General features: G+C 31.3%; 2 protein-coding genes across 2 annotated transcripts; both read left to right on the top strand.

Moving 5' to 3' along the window:
- Positions 1 to 6951: 6951 nt before the first annotated feature.
- On the top strand, positions 6952 to 7939 carry LOC108840014 (uncharacterized). Its single transcript, XM_018612826.2, has one exon. It carries the CDS (start codon positions 7020 to 7022, stop codon positions 7692 to 7694), a length of 675 nt encoding a protein of 224 aa, XP_018468328.1. The 5' UTR covers positions 6952 to 7019; the 3' UTR covers positions 7695 to 7939.
- Positions 7940 to 14966: 7027 nt separating this feature from the next.
- On the top strand, positions 14967 to 17227 carry LOC108841636 (protein LATERAL ROOT PRIMORDIUM 1). Its single transcript, XM_018614390.2, has 2 exons — positions 14967 to 16360; positions 16740 to 17227. Exons 1-2 carry the CDS (start codon positions 15733 to 15735, stop codon positions 17051 to 17053), a joined length of 942 nt encoding a protein of 313 aa, XP_018469892.2. The 5' UTR covers positions 14967 to 15732; the 3' UTR covers positions 17054 to 17227.
- Positions 17228 to 21107: the final 3880 nt, after the last annotated feature.

Genomic DNA, 21107 nt, shown 5'->3' with positions numbered 1-21107 from the left:
TACAATCATGGGCATTTCTCTAATATGGGCCTGACTTAGAGATATTTTGTCAATTCTCCCTTATATTTTCTTAGTAATTATTTAACATAATTAGTCAAGAATATTTGTACGCTAAAACCCCGACTCAGAAGCGATCTGAAAATCAAGGCTCATACTCTGTTAGACATGACTTATATACTTGAACGGTTCTTAACATGATATCCAAAAACCAATTTCAAATACAACCTGCATCAAAAATTGAACATTTTTTTACTTTTTAATATATTCTGTTAAATATATGTATACATGTAAATGGGTTAACTTGGTTTTCAATGATTCTAAGGAAAATCAAATTTATAAAATATTTTTGATTAAATAATCTATTTAAAACCATTACACAAATAAGTTCATATAAATATTTATTTATATTAAAATCCACTTAAAAACTGTTACCAAAAACACAATGGTGAACATACGTTTTATATACATGGTTGAAATAAGAGCACCAATGATTAAAAAAAAATGATTCGTAGATAACGGTTATTAAAGGGGAGTCGGGTTTTTATTTTCCATAGTCAACTAAGGCACAATATATCAAACGGTTATTAAAATAGTTATAAATATAGTTTAGGACTCGAAATAATTACATATAAAATTAAAAGGTGGACCCAACTTTTATCAATAGGGCAAACTGCAGAATTAATAGAATAGACTAGATTTTGATCCGCCCTTTTAAGGGCGGATATATATTTTGTTTTAATTTTAATTTTTAACTTATTTTATATTTATGTTTTTATTTGTAATTATATTTGTGTTTTATTTGTAATATTTGTGTATAAATCTTAATCATAATATATTTCATAAAACAATAGCAATCTAAAGGGCCTATAGAAATACACACCGCAACCGTTAAACAATATGTGTAGCTAGTGTTTTGAAATCCGATCGGGATTTGTGGTTGAATCGGTAAACCCGATGACCTAAGATAGATCTGGTTTGGATTTTGTGAAAAAAAAAATATTTAGAAAACTAACAAAACCTGCAAAAAATCACTTAAACCCAAAATTGGGCATCTGTTGAACCAATTGATAACTTTTACTTCTTTTAAAAAATTTTAATTATGTTTTAAAATACTTTTGTTACTTTTAATTAAGAAATTTGGTTTTTTAAGTTTTGTTATCGAAAATTTATTAATGATGTTTTACTTTTGGTTTATTTTAGATTTGAAGTTAAGTTTTATTATTCACAATATACATATAAATATTTATGAATTTTGTTTAGATATTTTTTTGTTAGATGTCACAAATCTTAATTTGCTGCAATTTTTTTAAAAAAAATATAAACTATTTTTGATATTTCATATGTCAAACGAAAATAAAATATATTAAAAAGTAAAGTTAATTATTTTTAAATGTTAATAAACATATAATATATACATATCCAAATTATTATTTTATATTTTATAAAAAATTAGAAATTATTTAACTTTAATTTTTTATATATTTATTTTCATAACTAATATTAATATATAATAAAATTAATTTGTTTATTAACCCGCAGTTCATCCCGATCAAAATCATCTAGTTCGGAAACTCGGGTTTGTGTATCTGAAAGAAGTGGATCCCGTGTATTTTGCGATTAAACTGAATGTTAATTATTATTCGTTTGTGTATCGAAGTCGGTCCACTAATTCTTGCGCAGACTTAATAGCCAAAAAAAACAAACCAAAATCTTTAACATTTGATAATGCATAGTGAGTGTTCTATAAGTGCCCCCAGATTATCAATCAAAATAATAAAAAAATTTGTCGGGAAAAAGATTGCAGAAAAATAAAAAAAAATGGGCAAAGATCTATAAAATTCATTTGTTTCTAGAGCCCATATCTTTACATCAAACAAAATAAGTCCAATAATCTAACTTTCAATTGATTAATGGCCCTGATTAAGAAATTAAGAATTATACTGATCCAGTAATGGGTCTCCGATTTTGGCAGTTATTTTAATTTAAAAAGGTGCATTAAAAATGTATTTCATGCAGTTATAAAATTTAAAAAGTGGATACAACTTTTATTAGTAGGGCAAACTGCAGATTTAATAGAATAAATGTAAAATAAAAAGGTGGATCCAACTTTTATCAATAGGGTAAACTGCAGAATTAATAGAATAGACTAGATTTTGATCCGTCCTTTTAAGGGCGGATATATATTTTGTTTAATTTTAATTTTTAACTTATTTTATATTTATGTTTTTATTTATAATTATATTTGTGTTTTATTTGTAATATTTGTGTATAAATCTTAATCATAATATATTTCATAAAACAATAGCAATCTAAAGGGCCTATAGAAATACACACTGCAACCGTTGAACAATATGTGTAGCCACTGTTTTGAAATCCGATCGGGATTTGCGGTTGAATTGGTAAACCCGATGACCTAAGATAGATCTGGTTTGGATTTTGTGGAAAAAAAAAATTTAGAAAATTAACAAAACCTGCAAAAAATCACTTAAACCCAAAATTGGGCATCGGTTGAACCAATTGATAACTTTTACTTTTTTAAAAAAAATTTAATTATGTTTTAAAATATTTTTGTTTACTTTTTAATTAAGAAATTTGGTTTTTTAAGTTTTGTTATCGAAAATTTATTAATGATGTTTTACATTTGAATTATTTTAGATTTGTAGTTTAGTTTTATTATTCACAATATACATATAAATATTTATGAATTTTGTTTAGATATTTTTTTGTTAGATGTCACAAATCTTAATTTGCTGCAATTTTTTTTGAAAAAATCTAAACTATTTTTGATATTTCATATGTCAAACGAAAATAAAATATATTAAAAAGTAAAGTTAATTATTTTTTAAATGTTTATAAACATATAATATATACATATCCAAATTATTATTTTATATTTTATAAAAATTAGAAATTATTTAACTTTAATTTTTTATTTATTTATTTTCATAACTAATATTAATATATAATAAAATTAATTTGTTTATTAACCCGCAGTTCATCCCGATCAAAATCATCTAGTTCAGAAACTCGGGTTTGTGTATCTGAAAGAAGTGGATCCCGTGTATTTTGTGATTAAACTGAATGTTAATTATTATTCGTTTGTGTATCGAAGTCGGTCCACTAATTCTTGCGCAAACTTAATAGCCAAAAAAAACAAAACCAAAATCTTTAACATTTGATAATGCATAGTGAGGGGTTGACTGGTTTTCCCGCTACTACCCGCAAACGCAGTTTTTGTGGTTTGTAGCGGTTGATAGCGTTTCAAAACAATCATACAAACCGCTACAAATCGCTTCAAACCGCTTCGAACCTCTTAAAATCAAAAGCTGATTCCAGGTAGCGTTTGCGGTTGGATAAAAAAATATTAAACTTTTTTCTAAATATTTTGAAATTTAAAATTTAAATTTAAAATGAAAATATTATAAATAAATATATATACACATTTTATATATTAATTTAAATTCACAAACAATATAGTACTTTTTATAAAAACTTTAAAGTAGCTATTCATCATAATTTTTAAAAGTTAATATACATACATATATAAAGATTTACACATATATAAAAAAGAAACAAAATATTCTTTAATTTTTTATTATGAATCTTCATAAAATATATTAAAATTATAATTTTCAACTACTTAAAATTTTTTAAAATAAACTTAATATTATTATTAATAACAATTATATTTTATCACAATAATAATTTTTTATATTTTGTAATATTCTAATATGTTTATATTGATAATTTATTATTAAACCGCTTCAATGTCTCATAATCAATCAGTCACAAACATCTCGCAAACGCAACAATTTTTAAATGTTACGCCAGTCATACAAAACGCCATATAACACTTGAAATCGCAACCACCCACACCCGCAAATTCCCGCAATCGCAACCGCTGCGTTTGAACCAGTCAGGCCCTGAGTGTTCTATAAGTGCCCCTAGATTATCAATCAAAATTAAAAAAAAAATTGTCGGGAAAAAGATTGCAGAAAAATAAAAAAATGGGCAAAGATCTATAAAATTTATTTGTTTCTAGAGCCCATATCTTTACATCAAACAAAATAAGTCCAATAATCTAACTTTCAATTGATTAATGGTCCTGATTAAGAAATTAAGAATTATACTGATGCAGTAATGTGTCTCCTATTTTGGCAGTTATTTTAATTTAAAAAGTTGCATTAAAGATGTATTTCATGGCAGTTATAAAATTTAAAAAGTGGATACAACTTTTATCAGTAGGGCAAACTGCAGAACTAATAGAATAGACTAGATTAGGACCCGCCCTAAAGGGCGGAAATTGATTTGTCAAATTTCAATTAATAATATATGATATATATAATATGTGTATATAATATTATATATATTTTGTGTAATATTATATATATATATACATATTAGACATATATATAATATTTTATTAAATATATATAAAATTTAATAGTGTTATAATTTGTGTTGTACTTGTTATTAGTTTGTATTTAATCTTCTTTTATTTTTAGTATAATAATTTGCCTTGTCACACCTTTTACCTTTTAACTTATACACATAGTTATGCATTTTTTCAAAAAAAAAACGTATACACATAGTCTCGTAAAATGTAATATATAAAAAACATATTTAAAAAATCTACTAACCATATGCCACCATTATTTGGTTGTTTGAACAAAAAAAAATCATGTTCTTGTATAACTGTGTATGTTGTGATATGATGTAGGTGAAGAGTAAATATATGGAAGTAAAGTTAGTGATACGAACATGAGCCTATGTTGGTCTATGCCACAATTATTTGGTTTTTGGAAGATCAATGAGCATAAGCATACACGGTCTTTGTATGCTTACGTTGTAAATGAGTCGGATATTTTTTTCTCTTATGTCTGGAATGATATAGAACTCGTTGATTTAAGAGTGATTCAGTTTTATATGATCTAATTAGGGCTGGGCAAAAAATCCGAATCCGAAAAACCGAACCGAACCCGATCCAAAAAAGTAGCACCGAACCCGAACCAAAATTGATTAAATATCCGAACGAATTCAAAATTTCGGTATTTAAAGAACCGAAACCGAACCCGATCCGAACCGAAATATTTTGGGTACCCGAATGTATCCGAAATAAATTTATATACTTGAATATATATACCTTATTTTTATATATAATGTATATTAAAAATATATAAGATACCTTTTAATTTTCCAAAATACTCGGAAAATATATGCAAATAGTCAAAAGTAAATGTTTAAAATAGCTAAAATATACTGAAAACACCAAAATAGTTAAATATCTATTGATTCTTTATCCAAATATTCAAAGAAAACTAATTTATGTGTTAAATGAAGGTATTTTGGCATATATGTTATGAAAATTTATATGTAATATATTATCTTTCTTATAGATTTTGAAAATTTAAAGTATATAATAAATTTTGAAAATTTAAAAACATTTTAAATGGGTTATCCGAACCCGAACCGAACCCGTAAAAATCCGAACCGAACCCGAACCGAAATTTAAAAATATCCGAATGGGACTGAAATTTTTGACCCCGAAAACCCGAAACCCGAATAGACTGAACCGAAACCCGAATGGGTACCCGAACGCCCAGTCCTAGATCTAATTATATTAAGAGATTAACCAAAAATATTATAAAAGTGTTACTGGTTAGGTTTAATTAATCTATGTTGGTTAAGATTTGGTTTAATTTAAGTTGGTAGGTTGCATTGTATAGGAGACATCATATATTCTAGCAACAATTATGAAAGAGTCCAAAATTTAAATGAGAACTTCAAATAGTAGATAATCCCTAAATTAATAGATTAGATGTGTATTTCTTCTGAAACAAAATCGGCGTGCGTTTGAATAATAAGGCTCGTGTGAACTATAGTTATTTGTACACGTTTTTGAAGGCCCGTTTAATAATTTTTATATTGGCCCATTTACAGATTTTGACACGTAAGTATATTATTACTTTTTAGGTCTAGACGTATATTATATCATTATATGATTCTCTTATGAATTTAAAAATTCTCTTTTTGAAAATTATAAACTAATTAAAAATCAGATTAAACTCAATTTAAAAAACAAGACAGAGCCTCCCGCCATTCGATCAAATATGGGCTCTCTAGTTTGCAAATATTTTTGGGGGGTAAAATTTGATATGATAATATGAACATATAAGTTTCAACAATTTCGACCCTTATGAAACATAAGTTTAATGATGATGGACAATATGAACAGAGATACGGAACTATGTATCTGGACCATTGTATAATTTTTCTTTATGTACAGTCGTCATGAAATAAGACACGAGCTAAACGTGTTTTAATGAAATAGTACAAGATATATTCAAACAAACCAATATTTAATACCAGTGTCTGTGTAATTACTTTCACGAGTTTTATGTAAAACATTATAAAATGCAAGTTTAAGCAGGGGAATCATAAGCAAAAAGAAAATGCGTTTGGAACTAAATTATCATTAGGACAGTATGACTTGGGTTTCAGCATAATAAATGGTTTACATGGTCTATTATAACAGATAATCGGTTCATTTTCTGGTATTAATTAAAAAATATTCTAAATTCAGATCAGACAGTGTGATAGTCAATTCACGCTATAGCACTAAGTGCATTTTTTACGGAGCCAATTAGATCAATCCATATAGAGTTTATAAAAAAAAGGAAGTGTAGAAAAAAATTCATCTATTTAACTAATATAGCCTCAAGGGATGAAAGAGAGGGAGAGGATGAAAGAGAGAGAGAGAGGATGAAAGGAGGATCAAAGATTCAAAGCCGAGAGGATTGACCAAAGAACCGACATGATAAAATCATACGCATATAAGCAAATCCTGGAGTGTTTGACCACTTCAAAAGTCAACTCTCCTTCAAGTGGGTTGCCTTTTAAACTACAAACAAAACACAAAGACCATAAAGACTAATCCCTACCTCTATAAATCATTCATCTTAATACGAAAATTCATAACTTTCCAGCTTGAATACAAATCTTTCTCTCTCTGCAAAACAATGGCAAAATCTCTCATCAATTCTTGTATCCCTATCCTCCGTAGACGCCAAGCAATAGTCACGCTAGTTTTCTTCGAGCAAGGATCAACCAAAACCCTATGTGACTCCAAGAAACATGTAGCCGGAGAGATCATGTTTGAGTTTCCAGATCAAATCGTGTGCCATGCAGATTCATTCTTCATCGGCCGTCCAGTTCCAGCTCTAGCCATGGACGACTATCTACTCCCAGGTCAAACCTACTTCGTCTTACCGATCGAACGTTTCGCCTATAGAATCTTAACCACTTCGTGTCTCTCCATCTTCAACTCTAATCTCGATGAAAACGTTCGTTCTACTAATACACCAACGTTGAACTTCACCGCCCCGTCGAGTCCACCACCGTTCGAGTATTCTAAGGGAATAAACGGGAAGATTTTGATTAAAGTTTCTCCGGTTTTTATCATGAGTCTTATATGCAAAAACAGAAACATGTGCAGCAAAGGAGAGGCAATAATGGAGTGTGGTGAAAGCAGTGAGATTTGTAATTCTCCCGAGCTAAAGAAGCAGTATGATCAGCTTGTGGGAACGAGAGAACATATATGGTCACCGAAGTTGCAGACGATCTCCGAGCATGAGACTAGGGTTTCTCCATTAAGGTTCTTGGGGATTATTCGAAGGCAACAAGAAGTGATTTGATTAAGCTATGAAAAGTATTCATAGTTCTTCGTTCGTAGTTGTTCTTTAAAACAAAACAAAAAAAATTGAAAGATAAGAAATAAAGAAAAAAATTTAGAGTGGTTAGTTAAACGTGTGGTTGGTATTGTTTGGTTACAAGTTAGTCCAAGTTGACAAATTGCATGTTTTGTATTATTTCCACAAAAGTAACATTAATCTTGGAGGTACATATGAAAAAGTTTATATATATGGTTCATCCTTGACAATTCAACTCTACTCGCACGTCGATTCGTTGTAAGTTGTAAATTGTAACCTTTGAATACTTTATGGCTTCATTTGATGGTCCTCAGAAATGAGAAGGTGATTTTGGTTTTTTTCTTTTGTTCAGCATGAAAAGATAGATTAAAGAAAACAACTAACAATTGTGGAAGCCCCTTTGTTCAGTGGTTTGACTAAGGGTTCATTAATACTTCTACACTAGGAGGTCGAGTTTCGAGTCCCAGTGAAGACGGAATTATACGAATTAAAGGAGAAGGCTTACAAGAGGTTCTAGAGCATGGCGCAAGGAGTACCGTCAGGCATGGATACGATATGGTGGTTCAGGTGAAGTGATGCAGTCAGTGACGGGTAAAATTGTGTCGGCTGTCTGTAACGTTCTCATAGTTTGTAATAACATAATTATCCAGAGTTAAAAAAAAAAAACAACTAACAATTTATCTCCTAGGCCAGTTGTATGTATTGAACTGCCTTTAAAGAATAAAATTAAAATTGTTATCCCACAAATAGGAATGAAATTACAAAATACATTAACCTGGGGTTTGAACCCTTAACATAAAATGTAAAGTTGTATTTATGTAACGATGCCTATATAGAATTTGGGATATAATAGTAAACCTAAGTAGAAATAAATATAAAGCGAAATGTGATAAGAAAATGGAATGTAATAGAAAAATGAAAAATTATCATAATCGTTGCGGAATGTTTCAATTGTATTTTGTTTAGTTCTTTGGATGATCATTCTATTTTATGGAACCAAGGGGATAAAAATAGATAGAATTAATTTAATGGAATTAGTTTAAAATTTGAATATATACATTCTATTCATTCAAAAACAAAATTATGACGGATGTTATGAATGCTTTTTGTATAATTTATAATAGTTGTGAAATTGATAGAATGAGCATTCTATTATATTTAAGTTAAATTGTGATAAATTATAGAATTAATGGACTAAGTTACTCCATTCTATTTCAAAAAAAATAACAATCTAGTTGCAGACAAAAAAACTATGTAGAATTGATTATTCCACGTCATTATATTTCATCTAATGGAAATTAAGTTGCAACCCTTTTTTAACAAGTTGCAGCCCTTTTTAACAAGTTGCAGCCTTGGTGTCTGAAATTAGTGTTTTAATTTAACGCAGACCATGTATCTCGTAATTCATTTTTTTTTATTTTAGCAAAGTATCTCGTAATTCTTTGAATAATGATTGCTACTTTAAATTTTCTCCATTGCGAATAAAATGTCATTTTATTGTCAGCGCAGGTGGCTCTCTAATTTTTCTTTTTGGCGACTTCGGGCCACAACGGGCAGATGGCTCTCCTACTAATACATGTTGGAAGGACACGAATGTTTTATCTACTTTCAAATGTCAAGTTGTCAACTGAATATTTTTACCAAAAAAAGTCAACTTGATAAGATACCCGATTTTTAATTGGTTTGGGCCTTTTGGATTGTCCCTGCGGTTTAATACGTTTGGATTGGCTGTTCGGACTCATGTAGGATGACCTTTTATGCCAAGTCGCTGAACCACTATCTACTTGACACTTGAGACAGTGCTTTTCACGTGTTTATTTAGAGACGCTAAAACCAATGCAATCCTCTAGCTGGTTATTGGCATATTCTTTTCAAATATAGAGTGATCATTTAGTACAACGTAGATTATAGTATAGTGTGGTTTTATCAAACACACACAAAGAAGATGTATGTCTTTCGTTTCAGAACCAAAATTATTTGAAGCAGTGACTTCCGAAGCGTCGCTGCCTTCCTTTCACCTTCGTTCTTGCCTCCTGACGTCTCAAGACAGTGATGATTCAAGGATTGTAGAGCCTCTCCTCAGGGATTCTGTTTTTTTGAGAAAGGCGGAGCGGTGGTTCTCCGCTGAGAGCCTCTCACCTTACCTCTCGCATCTACAACCATGGTAATCATCTGTAATGGCTTTCGTCTCTGTTTTATGCTTCTAGTGGTTGTACTCTAGAATTCTTTGAGGATAGAACCATGGTGCTCCCTTGATGTTATGATGTTAGAGATGGAACTGTCTCCTAGATGTGTCTGCTTTTGAGGAGTCTTTGGACTTTTCCTGTTCGTCAACTCCTTCTTCATGCTCCGGGTTGTGTTGCTTCTAGACTGTTCAGATGTTGGTGCTATCTTGGGTCGCGTGGCCGGTTTTGGGAGCTAATCTACCGCCTGCGTTTGACTATGGAAACGTGTTTCATTGTCAGCAATGACATCTCTGCTTGCTTAGGAGTGATTTACCCGTGTGGCTGTTTCGTCTGATTTCAACGAAGCCCACCTCAGCTAGCACCGGAGTGGTAGGCCAGGCCCTTCGTCGTCGCAGCTGGAGAGAACCTCTGGGTTTGGCATCGACAAATCAGATATGTTCAGTCTTCTCCTCCATCCATGGTTGCTCCAAGGTTTAGGAAGGCATGTACGGGAACATATGCAGTTGCTAGAGGTTAAATTGTAGCTCTAAAGGTCTGTTAGTTTACATATGCAGTTGCTACAGATGAAACTTAGTAGCTTTGTGATTCAATGAGTTTTTTTATCTTTTTTGCGACTCCTTGAGTCGGAAATGCTTTTGAGCAGATCAGATTACAAGATCAATGTAATCAGACTTTCATTATGTTTAATGATATTTACATCTTTAGCAAAAAAAAAAAAGCAGTGATACTCATTGCATCCGAGTATAGCATGCACTAGTAAGAGATTTTCGATGTACAGTTTAGATTGACATGTCTGAATACGATCTAGATATTTTAAGATAATAAAAATCTTGCTTAAGTCTTAAACTGTAACAAGTTAATCCTAAGAGTATATTTTTACCACAAGTTTTTATGTAGTGGTTGGTTTCTCTTCTTCTAGCCCTTCCCGAACAAAACCCAAATAGGTGCAGAGCGCAATAACTTCTACAAGGCATTAAAACCACTAGACCGTTTACACTTGATGCATACGCAAAGGCTTCAAATTATGTAATATTTATATTTTTGGCTAGTATAAATGACTAATTAAGCCACAGCAGTAGATGCATGATATACTTCACTTCTACTATTAGCAACCATTACACAGTATACGTATCTTACATTGAATACTTGACTTCATAAAAAGAAGCATACAGAACTAAGAACAGTTCGCCAAACTCAAAACTCGATTCCTTTCTCGCTTCCTGATGCATTCGACGCTAAACCAAACACCAAACCATTAGGTCATCCTTATCAAGAACCGTCGGCTAGTTTGGGTACAGGTCCTTAAATAGAAAAGAGGTATATAAAGGAGAAACTAGGCGCGTGAGGCAACGCATGTCGGAGAGAAGTGAGACAACACGCCACATTTCGCCGATTAGGCAAAGAAGCATTCGTCTTTGTCTCGACTCCCTCTATTATTGGTTTTCCTTTAGGTTATTTGTAAAAATATTTCATCTCTTGAGCCCCGTGCCTTCTGCTCCTTTTCTTTTAACTTTGTCATAACTCTACTGTTACATGCTTTTATTTTTCTATGCTTTAGTATTTTGAGAGCATTTATTGCTTTTTGTTAACTTCCGTAAAATCCTTTTAAATTTTTAGCTTTTAAGTTTTGTTTTCACAAATCCAGGTCATCTTCTTTTTAGTGTCAAAATTTCACTATTTTACATTTTTCCATTTCTATATAAATATTATTTTGACATTTTTTACATAGTTAAAAAATGGCAGAAATATATATAATTTTTTATTAATTACATTTTGCTAACCAATAATATTTAAGATGAATAACATTATTTTAAAATTAATGGTATTTTATAATTAATTTTAGCTGAAAATAAATATAATTTACATTGAAATTGTCAAGTGACATTTTTAATGTAAAAATGATACTTATTATGAAACAAAAAGAGTATGATTTTAGCATTAATTTTTTTATCTCTAACCACAACATCTAATATCATATTAAAAATAATATTTTCTATTATTATATTATTAGAAATAATTTTTAATTATTTATATTTTTTATATATATTCATTATTCTTATAGCATACACAGTTAATTACTTTTTGGTAAAATCTAGACTGGCAAATTTTAAACAATGATATAATTATATATATATAATACTAAAATGATTTTTTGAAATACATATGAAATTAACATTATTATGTTAGTTTATCTTATGTTCTTCAGTTTTTATGTTAGTTTATCTTATACTTTTCTATTTTTATGTTAGTTTATCTTATGTTATTCAAAAAAGGTTGCAAAATTATGTTTGTTTGGTGTTTATTTGGATAACTTCATGTATTTTAAAAACAAATAAGTGTATTTTATAACTAATTTATATAATACCTTGATTAATAATTTATATTAACTAAATTTAGAATATATATAAAAAATTACAAGTAAAATTAATATCATAATTACATAACAATGCATTTTATTGTAATTCTGTAAAAGAAAACATAATCAATTAATCTACTAAAATAATAAAAAAAATAAAAAAAAATTATTCCTGTCCCTACAGTACCACATTATATTTTGTGTAAGACCATCTCCAACCACAACACTATTTTTTATACAAACCAAACCACAATACTATTTTGGTGTCCAAACTATATCATTTTGGTGTAATTCTAGCACCAAATTATTTTCCATCTCCAACCAAATTATTTTCCATCTCCAACCAGAACACAAATTATCACACTAAAAGAATATTTTTATTAATATATTTTTGGAAAAGATTCTCTTAATTATTTAGTATTTTATATATACTCACAATTAATTATTTTTAATAAAATTAGACTAACAAATTTTAAATTATAATTATAATTATAACTATATCACATAAAATATATTACACTAAAATAATACTTTTGATATAATATGAAATTAAAATTATTATTTATCTTATGTTTTTCAATTTTTTGTGCAAAATTATTTTATTGTATGCACTTTTTATGTTTGTTTGTTTGGTGTTTATTGGATAACTTTTTATTTTAAATAAATTTATATATTTTAATTTTTATATTACATTAATTAATAATTTATATTAACTAAACTTTAGAAATATAAAAAAAAATTTGATAAGTGAATTTAATATTATAATTACATAAAATGAATTTTATTTGTAATTTTGTAATAAAAATAAAATAACCAACTAAACTACTTAAATAGTAAAAGAATTTTTTATTTAAAAAAATTATCATGTCGCTAAGTATCACAATATATTAGTGTAACATTGTTGCAAAAACAGCAAAGCACTAAAAAATATACCGTTGATGATAGTGTTTCGTTGGAGAAGAAAAATCACTGTAACTGCGTTATGACGTCGTCCTTGGAGACGCCCTAAAGATAATGACCCACTAACAAGGGATATGCTTGCTAATACAATTTACTCAATGAAAGCTAACACTACAACTTTCTATCATTCTAGTTAGGCAAAAAGTCCAACAATCAAGTAGAACACAATAGCATACTTTTCATCCCGAAAGCATACTTATAAAACAAATATGGGTTTATGGCCGTGTTAAAAAGAACCGTGGGGTTACGTAGCACAAAGGTGAAACGGGCTCAAAACATCAAAAGAAAAAGCAAAGATTCGACGGCCGCAAAGCGTGGGGGAGGAACCGACGAACATTTTATCGAATGGGTTCTTTCACGTGCATATACTCAAACTAATTATTCTCCACTTAAAATTTTATATAAGAAAAACACAAAAGCCACTTTGTTTATTATTAGTCGCAATAAACGTTACGGACGTATAAATATGCATATATTATAACTAATTGAGAAGTAGATTTTTTGTTATCCAATGTAATTCGAACCAAGATCTGACTATTGACTAACTCCAGGGTGAAAACTACGGTTGAAACAACTCGTCCACAAGTTTTTTAAAAAAGTAGATCGGGACCATCTCCAAAGATTTTGTTTCAAATATAACTCGAGTTCATTTAGAAGCGAGTTTAGACCACATTCTGACTCGCACTACCACTTGACAACCAATAATAGGTTTCAAGAGATCAGATATAAATAGTATTGCTAACACTGAATTACTGCTTGATATATATATTGTATGTTTTTCAATATATTGTGAGAAGCAAAATTAAAGCATTGTGTTTAATTTATTCATGAAGGCCAGAGATAAGCAACACCAATATTTTCAATATGGGTAGGTGGTGTCGAAGGGTTTGTAGAGATGTGAAAGTACCCCAACTTCGTCTGTCATTTGAACTACATACCTAAAATTGCCTTTAATGTGTGTACTAGATCCTTTTTGCTATCCATGGTAATTCGAACCAAGATCTGACTAATTCCAGGTGAAAACAGCGGTTCAAACAACTCGTTCACCAAGTTTTCTAAATAGATATATCGGGACCATCTCCAATGCTTTTGTTTCAATTGTGACTGGAGTTCACGTAGAAGTGAGTTTAGATCACATTCTGACTCGAACTACCACTTGACAACCGATATTAGGTTTCAAGACACTTGATGTGAATAGTATCGCTAAAACTGAATTAATGTCTCTGATGAAAAAAAAAATATTATATGTTTTTCAAGGTATATTGACTGATATAAGCAATACTAAAGCATTGTGTTTAATTCACTCATGAAGCCGAGAGATAAGTAACACAAAATATTGTCAATATAGATAGTTAGGAAACTTCAAATACACTTTCTTGAAGTGAACCAGATGGAGTTTTGGTTCGGGAGTTTTTGCCCTGCCCTGCCTAGCTAGTGCTATAGACCAAAAGGTTAAGTATACTTACGTTGCCGAATCATGAGCTAACCGGTCAGCCATTTCTTTAGGAAACAGAACCGGGAAGGGTTACAGGCAAGTGGAGCCACGCGCACGAGCGCTGGTGGTGAATTTTGTCATCTGGTATAGAACAATAAAATAAATAAAAATTTGATCGAAACTTCAGCTAGAATCCAAAAGCAAAGGAGAAGAAGGTATCATGTGCCATTTTTGAGTTGTCATTATTAAAAACATGAATAAGCAATAATCAGAATTAAAAAATAAAAAGTTATATAAAAAAGAAACAGAAAAAAATCATTTTTCCTCTATCTTTCTGCAAGATGTCCATGATTATTATTAGAGAGAGACAGGAACAACAAGAAACCATCTAGAAGAAGGAAACATAACATCATTGTATTGTTTTTAAGGGAAGTAAGAAGATCCAGTAGAAGCCCCTATAGTACAAGAAACATCAGACAGGACCAAGATAATATCAGGTTTTCTAGAGAGAGAAAGTTAGGAAAACCAGTTAGATTTTGCAGAGAGAGAGAGAGAGGAACCAAAAGAAAGTAAAGAGTTGCAGTGTTCTTTTTTTTTTCTCCTCCCGTGAGCAGAAAGAAATAAAGTTAAAAGTTACCGTAGATTGCAGGATTTTCTTCTTCTTTGCTCATCAGAATTTTCTTTTGTAGATTTTTTTCATAAGCAAAGAATGGTTTATGGATGTATGCATTGGAGTTGTGTGATGTGTTGTTTACTTATTGGGGAATATAAATAATTTTACTCGTTTCTATTTAGTTTTTTTTTTGTATTTATAATTTGTAAGGATTAGGGTTTTGATTTATATCAGCTGTGGCAACCACGAGGAGGCATAACCTACCGACGTCGGATTCCGGTGCCTTCACGGACTGGACGGCGGCGGCGGCGACGCCATCTTCCCGCGCCACCGAGGATCTATCTCTTGGTTTCAATGCTGGTCCCGCCGTAGTCCACGGTGGTTTAGTCTCAGCTTCCGCCGCCGCTGGCCTTCCATCATGGCCTCCCGGGTCCTCTGTCCGGTACGGCTTACCGTCGGCGGCGGCGACGGAGATGGGCATGGTCGGTCTAAGAGACGTCTACCTTGTTGCTCCGGCGTACCATCACCACCACCACCAGAACGCTGGGCTTGTATCTGGATCCGATCAGATTAACAGTAATGCGGCGGCGTCGCTCGGCGTCGGAGTTATTCCTCTTCTCACAGCGGCTCCGGCGCAGCAGCACCAAAACGCGGAAGACACCGACATTAACTTCCTCGGAAACAGCCGGAGATGGCAGAACAATGACAGCAGCAACAACCAGACGGAGTATCTTCGGTTCAAGAGTACGACTGTGGCATCGAGTTCGAACAACTCGGGGTCGGGCTCAGCGGGAACCGCCACGTGTCAAGACTGTGGTAACCAGGCGAAGAAAGAGTGCAAGCAGAGGCGGTGCAGGACGTGCTGCAAGAGCCGTGGCTTTGATTGTTCGACTCACGTGAAGAGCACGTGGGTCTCTGCGGCTCGTAGGAGAGAGAGGCAGGTCATGCCCACCGGGAATCCAACGGCAGCTGGCTCGTCTCCTTCGACCTCTTCGGGGACCAAGAAGCCGAGGATCGCTGGGTCTCAACAACAAGCCACTTCTCATACTTCAACTTCTAACACGCCTCCTCAAAGTTTAGATACTAGCTCCAGCCGAAAAGGTATTATTACATTTTATTAATTAGTAGTATACATATTATTTTATTGAATACTGATCTAGATGAATTCATGTGTGTGTCTACTGTATATGCATAAAACATTTGGTTTCTGAACGTGGTAATCAAAATAAAACGTAGTATACATCGGTTTGATACATTTTACTTTTGGCATATATCAGGTTTTAAGAATTTTCATGATTGATCGGTTTTGCTTTAGTTTGGTTTTAGGTTTTACAAAGAGGAATTGGTTGAAACTATATTTATTGTTATATCTTTACATCAAATCAGTTGTAGTGGTGAAAACTGACTGTTTGGTTGGTAAGGACCACAACTATGTTGATTTGGTGATAATGATTCAATATCTACGTTTTATGTATGCAAGACGGAGGGCCAAGAGAAGCGTGGCCGGGGCAAGTTAAGGCCGCAGCGGTGTTCAAGTGTGTGAAAGTGACGGCAATGGAAGACGGGGACGACGAGTACGCTTACCAGGCGGTGGTGAAAATCGGTGGCCATATCTTTAAAGGCTTCTTGTATGATCAAGGGCTTGAACCTAAAGAAGGTTTTCCTAATATTTCGGATTTGCTTTTAGGTGGGGGAGCCAGTAACCATAACGGTGTGTCTGCCTCGCCGTCTATTCTTGACCCGCCAAATGTCTACGGTGGTGGTGGTGGTGCAGGCGCTGGGTTTTACGGTTAAAAAATATCTGTTAAAAAAAATTCAACTGGGGTTGGATACAAATGAATAGTTCACTAACTCTATTGTATGAATTGTTCATGTGGACGAAGTACTACTTTCTAGTGCTGGAACAAACATTCTCGGCAGAAGTTTTTTTCTTTTACCTTAATTAGTGTTGGAATGTTGTTTTTATTTTTTATATAAATCATCTGTCTGCAAATACTGTTTATTTCTTCTGCAATTAAATCACAGTGATGCCATTTCTTCACGTACTTCGAAATATGTATAAACAATATAAAAAATGTTTTAAGGAAATTCACCAGTTTAGTTTTTCCAGCACTTTTTTGTTGCGCACAAATTTTCAGCTATTCAAAAAAAGTAAACTATTGGCATATTATTAGATTTCATTTGTTAGCCCATATTATTATTGTATACCATATATAGCTTTTAATTTTGAACCTAAAAGTTGGATTTTCTTCTATTCCTAAATTAAATGCTATAATCCTTTATCTGCATCCTTCATGAGTTATCCCCATCCAAAATTTTAGGGCTTAAAAAGCTGTTTTGCTATAAAGTATAAGCTGACTCACCACTGAGCTACCTGAACACTTTTTAGTGTTATACGATTCTCGCTGACTTAAGATTATTACGCAGGAGACTTCGAAATCTTGTGGTTTCCACCCAGGCATGTTGGTGGTGTCCACTGTATACTGTATAGGTGTGGTCGATCCCTTGTTTTCCCTTATGATGTTCGAATTCCATATTTATTTGAAAAATCTGGACATTACAATTTAAATATGTGGTCTGTAAAGGATTATGTCAGATCAAAAACTCAAACTCAAACTCAAAGCCCCTCTTTCCTTTTTACAAAACAACTATGCAATTCAATAAGTTTATATGAATATACCCATTATTATTTTTAACATGATTACCAAAAAAAAAATATACCCATTATGTCAAATCATATATTTCGCCACTAGTGGTAAAATCAGAACATATTTACTTGTTTGGAAACAATTCATTTCCATAAATATTTAAATCTATCTTATTAAAACAGAAACATTCTGTTGGATCTAACATTTATTTTGTAAGTTTTTAAATTAAATACACTTTTATACTTTATAGTTAAACCTACATTAAATCACTAATGTTTCTTTCTTTATACTACTATTCATATTTCCAAACAATATACTTATACTATTATCAATGTTTCCAAACAATATGTTTTTATACTACTATTAGTGTTTCCAAACAATACAATAATTAATCTTATTTATTTTATATCTATCATTTTCTCTTTAAAATTTTGTAGAAATGTCATAATTTTATAAATTGAAAATAATGAACTTTAAAATTTGGATTATAAGATTACAAATTATGAAATTATTACAATTTAAATCCAATTAGATTACATATCGGTCATCCATCAGTTCAATCGGTTATTTTCGGGTTTTACTGATTTTTTTTTAATATGAATATTTTAAAAACCTAAATTGAATTGCCAGATCTCCGGATTAACCGGTATAATCACAATCGGGTTGAATTTAAAAACACTGATTTAAATGCAAAAATATTTTAAATACACTCTTTAAAAATTACCAAAATATTTGTTAAATTATTAGTGAAATTTTTCATCGTAAAATATTCCGCGCTTCCAAAGCGCGGATCAAAATCTAGTATACACGTATACTTTAGTAAGAAACAAGATTTCTAAAATTTGAATATGTGTGTTTGGTAAGCATGAAGACGCTTGGTGAACGAATTATTTGTATACGAGAACTTCATTCATATATACTTCTTAACTTGAATGTGAATTCAAAACATTTCTAACAAAATGTTATAGAACTCAACCATCTCCAATATATTTTGCTATTTTTACCTCTAAAATAAAGAAATTCTATAATTAGTGGCGGACCTAGGATTGGTTTTTAGGGGTGTCATTATTGGGTTTGACCCAACTTAAAACTAAAATAAAGAGATAAAAACAGCAAATATAGGAGTTGAATCTGAGTTACTTGATTAAAGGGGTGTCAGGAGGGGAATAATCAGACCAACTGAACTATGTATCTTTCGGTTACTTGGTGCAAAAATGGTAGAATATATTTTTAACCTGTGTCATGTGACACTCCTTTGACCAATGTAGGTCCGCCTCTGTCTATAATAGATGTGAGATATGATCCAATATATTTATCTAAAATAGCAATATCTTGCCTTTTATTCAAAAAAATTAGCAATATCTAAATATAGAGTAAAAAGTAGAAGAATTATATTTTTTCCTCTATAAATAAAAGAAAAAATAGAAATCTTTATCATAAATGAAAAAATAGAGTTATGTTAGAGTAATTGCTTTATATAGGAACAAGCCAAAAAGCAAAAAAATAAAAATCCTTCAAAGGCTCCACCCTTTAAAAAATTGTTAATATATTCGCTTGCGCCGTAGGCTTTATAGGGTTAGGCTTTTTGAACTTTAGATTCGCAAGAAATGATATAGTAGTGTATATAGTGCAAATATTTCTATTAATATATGTCTTTGGGTTACATTTGTATAATATTGATGAGCATGCTTATTAACTTGTGGAAGATGAATCTTTTAAGAAATAAATCCAAATTTATTTGGTAAAAAAAGAAAACCAATTTTTTTGTACGTACTGCAGACATATACATATGGTTTCTGGTTGGTGTCCATTATGGATTATGTTGATTAGCATCTCTGCTTGTACATTTCACACATTTAGCGATCTACACAACCAATTAACCATAAACGTTTTAAGATTGTGAGGATACGTATACCTATATATCTAAAGAGAAGTAAGACATTGTGTAACATGTGAGAGGTGCCCAAACAAAAGAATGTAACATGTTAGAATATAAGACACCTGCTATTCAGACTATACGCATAAAAGGTGTATATAAACCACCCGTCTATAGTTCCTGATAAATAAAAAAGACTACTCGTATAGTTCATTCATTTACCATAAGATATTCTACAAGCAGAAGAATTATTACACAAAATGTTGTACAATCATAAAAGTCTGGCGTAACAAATCTTTTGAAGTTTCAAACCATTGGTTTGTGCGTTCACTGTAACTATGTTGACAGAGCGCTAATGATATTTTTCTTGAAATTTTAACGTTACGATTGCTTCTTTTCTCAACTCCTTGTTTAGTTTTTGAGGATCAGAACACTGACGACTAACACCAGAAAATCGAATGAAACAATTATACGAAACAAAGTACAGTAATTCACTTAGACTACCGTGCTCATAAATCATAAAATCATTGCCATAGTTTGATCCCACACCAACAAGTTGGTGCATGGTCGTTGAAACGATTGCAAGCGGGCTTTAAAGCTGCCCGAACGATATAGGAGGGAAGAGTCCATAAGGGTTTTAAGTACATCCTGACAAAAAAGTTGTTTAGACTTCGTCAAATGTGTAATAAATTTAGACAAGAAGCATAACCTTTTTCTTCCCCATGAGTGAGGAAATGTTCGCGATCAAAATCCTTTAAATAAAATTATATATCATTCTGACAAATAAATAAAATTGTAGATCATAAAGATTTCTCCCAAAAAAGAAGTAAAGAGACATGATCGGCGCCAGCGTCAGTCTGCATCAGAAAATAAGTCTATGCCGAAAGGTTTACAACATGATTTAAAAAAAAAAGTTTTTATGTAACAAAACAAAACTATAAAACTGTTTGATAAAAGTGAAAGGACATGTGCAAGGACAACATGACTATGGGGGGGCACTAAAAAATTACAAATAATGCAAGTATATAAATCAAGAAGTGCATGGATTTACTAAGAACAAAATTTGGGTTCACCCCCTGTGGTGAACTCTCAAATTCACCTCAATTGTTAGCACCAATCAAAGTGATATATAAGATTAATAAAAAAATGTAACAAAATTAAAAAAAAAGAAATAAAAAAGACGTAGACTAATTTTTTTAACGCCATCCATGGCTTCTTCTTTATCACCTACACAAAATATTGAAAGCTTCTTTATCATCCACACAGAATATTGAAAGCTTTTTTTGTCAAATTGGTAAACCCAAAACACTAAACCCTAAATCTT

Source organism: Raphanus sativus, chromosome 2 (genome assembly GCF_000801105.2).
Source record: "Raphanus sativus cultivar WK10039 chromosome 2, ASM80110v3, whole genome shotgun sequence".
NCBI classification, from domain to species: domain Eukaryota; kingdom Viridiplantae; phylum Streptophyta; class Magnoliopsida; order Brassicales; family Brassicaceae; genus Raphanus; species Raphanus sativus.
Note: the sequence above shows the minus strand (reverse complement) of the source record. Positions and strands in the feature narration are given on the sequence as shown.

Excerpts from the sequence above, each read along its gene's own strand:
- LOC108841636 (XM_018614390.2), top strand. The coding sequence starts at position 15,733 with ATGGGCATGGTCGGTCTAAGAGACGTCTACCTTGTTGCTCCGGCGTAC. Across the intron at positions 16,361-16,739 it reads TACTAGCTCCAGCCGAAAAG|ACGGAGGGCCAAGAGAAGCG; the intron begins GTATTATTACAT and ends TATGTATGCAAG.
- LOC108840014 (XM_018612826.2), top strand. The coding sequence starts at position 7,020 with ATGGCAAAATCTCTCATCAATTCTTGTATCCCTATCCTCCGTAGACGC.